General features: G+C 38.6%; 1 protein-coding gene across 1 annotated transcript in view; it reads right to left on the bottom strand.

The window, feature by feature from the left end:
- ankfy1 (ankyrin repeat and FYVE domain containing 1) overlaps positions 1-3,125 on the bottom strand; it is a gene marked incomplete in the record, with an annotated part of 29,984 nt that overhangs the window by 24,890 nt on the left and 1,969 nt on the right. The window contains 4 exon segments of the mRNA XM_014033719.1: positions 372-537; positions 652-801; positions 2,318-2,441; positions 2,559-2,694. Of these exon segments, the coding sequence (XP_013889173.1) occupies positions 372-537; positions 652-801; positions 2,318-2,441; positions 2,559-2,694 (576 nt within the window).

The following is a 3,125-nucleotide window of genomic DNA, read 5'->3' as shown; positions in this document are numbered from 1 at the left end:
GACCCACGACCATGGAGATATAAACAGCTTTTGATAAGGTAAAAATAATAAAACAAGGTCTTTGTCTGCATGTTAGACATGTTTTTTATTGTTGTCATTAGTGATTATCTCTTTTTCGGCTAAAGAATTGACAAAACCCTACACACTGTGCTTTTAATGACATTCATCTCAGCGGTTAGAGATTAGCTGTTAATTAGCTTCCACTAATTGTTATTTGTTTAACTGTTTAGCATTAGCTTCTGCTAGTTTTTTAATTAAGTCATTCATTTTTTTTTACATGTTCAGCATTGTAGCATTAGCGGTATTTGAGTTAGCAAAGCTAACTTTTTGGTTAGCTGTGTCCACCACCGTCAACGATCGTTCCTTCTAACCTCTTTGGATGGCTTTATGCAGGAGGCTCCAGCCACTCTGGTCCACCATGTCCACATCAGCTTTGTTGTTCACCARAGTGGTGGCGATACCTTCTAGTTTACGGCACAGCGCCAGGTCCAGTGCAAGGTCACCGTTATTGTCCAGTTCGTTTAACTTGCCTGGTAACTGTGAGAAAAAGGAAGTAGCAGGATTTATTTCCCAGTAAAGTGAATATTTTCAGTCTTCAATGCTGTAACGCATCACAAGCAAAAAAATAAACAAGTAATTGGAAAAACCTGCCTGTGAATCCATCTCAATGAGATACAAAAAGACCACATCTTCACGCTCCACTTTGATGGCTTTATGAAGAGGATATTCTGTTTTAGATTTGATCATCTTGTACAGAAGCTGGGCACTCATGGTACTGAAATCTTCTTTCCGTAGATCATCCTAATGAAAGACAGCCAATAAAAAAAAGAGTTAAACATGTGAAGAAACACAAAACCTAAAAACAATGCTTATAACWTAAATATTACCAAGAAATACATAAATAAAACAATATAAGATTTTAAAACTTGGTTAGGTGGACAGTTTTTGCAGTGGATTGAAAAAATCAAAGAAAGCTTCTTTACGGCGTGTACATAATGCAATAGGAACAAATTAATCTAATATAACTTTTATTAGCAATTTAGACATAAAAACGTTTCATAAGTTGTCTAATGTGACAGGGCCGTTACAAGTTGTTGTACGCTTTCTCCTGGATGTTGTTTTACAAATATATTCTCTATGATTTACGTTTGTTTTACTGAAGACATCTTCCACTTCCGGGGTGGGGTTTGTTGACAGCGTAACAAAAATTCCTAATTAGCAATGAGTCATGCTTCGATTTGAAYCAGTATGTTTTACAGCCAATGAAAGCAAGGATGTTAACAAATACATTAGACAATTTGATGATATTTCTTAATTGTTCTCTTGAAATAAAATCCTGTCCTGAGACTGAGACAAGACCGAGTACAAATGTGGTCGAGTCCGAGACGAGACCAAGACCATGAAAAAGTGGTCTTAAGACCGGTCTTGATGCTGCGTTCCAGTTGTCCTCAGAGGTCGTAGCTTCGAGCCTCCGAGTTCGATTTTTCAACTGGAACACCCCTGAAGTCGTAGTTTCAAGTCGGGAGGTCGGCGCATCCAAACCATCCCGGAGCAGCCCGAGCATGCGTTACGTCATCATTTCAACATGGCTGCATGTTTCTCTAAGCTAACGGCTAATGTTGAGCTGTAATCGAACGTACACAAGCACCATCCCCATTATTTAACAGACAGAAAGTAAGAAGAGAGGAGGCAGAATAAAAACGAGTGTAATTTGTTTATTTTCCCTTTTTAAATTTGTTTAATTTATGTAGCGTACTAGCATGCTTGTCCGAGCTAACTGCTAACATTGCTAATCTTGCATGTAAACAAACATGGCTTCTGTGTTGTTTATTTTACATTACGTCAGACATACTTGTAGTACTTTATAGTGATAGTTAAAATATATGTTTTAACACTGTTTGTACACTCAAAATACCCCGTAGAGCACTATTATTGTACGTTTTATTGTTGCAGAGCTAAATAATAGAAACACTTTTTCAGATGTTTAAAACTGGAACGCTATCAGCTCAGAACCGACGTCAGTCCGGCTTCAGGATTTCAAGTTCTGATACAACTGGAACGCAGTACAACAACGCTCCCTAAAACCTCCAAGAAATCTGTTGCTGCCGTGACACAACAACAGAAAACTGTCTAAAGAGAAGAACARTAAAAATCATAATTAGGAGAACATGAGAAAAACTCGAAGAACAAATGTTGATCGTTGATGCTTTCAGAAGAAAAACAATTAAACTGTTTWGTTTAGTAACAGAAACCAAACCTTTGTATTGTGTGTGAGTTAACAAGTCTTCCACATGGTCGTGCACATGACGGTACTGACCCAGTGACTGGCTATGATCTCTCCACAGTAGTTCATTAAGGTGGAGGCATTCAGCTCCTCAGCCGTTTGGTAGAATCGAATGCAGTTCCTAACATTCACCGATGACATCACACCTTTTTCACACCTGTTTCAGCAGACAAAGAGTTATTAGTGTTTTAAGTTGCAGCTGATAATCCTGCCTCCATCTACAAATTAGGACTAATGGTGTGTAAAGAGTTAGGGAGTAAACTTTGGCTCTGACCTCTCTCGGAGCAGCTGCAGCTGGAAGCGGTTGGCGAGCTTCATCAGGTCGATGAGAAACGCGTCATCCTCACTGAGCTCCAGCTCGTCTGTGTAGGCCCAGCGCAGCATGGCCATGGCTACTTCAGGTCTGCAGTCTGTAAGTTAGTTTTACTAACTTCAATCACAATTTAATCAAATGTTACCCCTCTATTTAATCTGACTGTTGTACATATTTATTGTAAAATAAAAGAGAAAATCTTCCTCTACAGTACTGAACTCTGACAGTGCATTACACTCAAAAATAAACATTCAATCATTTATTAACCAGGCACTGACTGAGACCATCTGAACTTTGATGAGGTGTGTGATGTTTGGTGAACACATGTTTTCTCTGGTATCCATGATGCTGGGCTCAGCTGCACCCATGAGCACACTTATTTACACAAATTGAACAGATCATAAGTTACACTTGATTGTGGGTATTCCTATAAAAAAAGTGTCAAAGTTATATAGAGATAAAATCCGCGTACGAATTTCAATTCACATCAACTCAGATTACTTACACTCACCGGCCACTTTATTAGGT

This window comes from Austrofundulus limnaeus, unplaced genomic scaffold (genome assembly GCF_001266775.1).
Source record: "Austrofundulus limnaeus strain Quisiro unplaced genomic scaffold, Austrofundulus_limnaeus-1.0 Scaffold1815, whole genome shotgun sequence".
Taxonomy (NCBI): Eukaryota; Metazoa; Chordata; class Actinopteri; order Cyprinodontiformes; family Rivulidae; genus Austrofundulus; species Austrofundulus limnaeus.
Note: the sequence above shows the minus strand (reverse complement) of the source record. Positions and strands in the feature narration are given on the sequence as shown.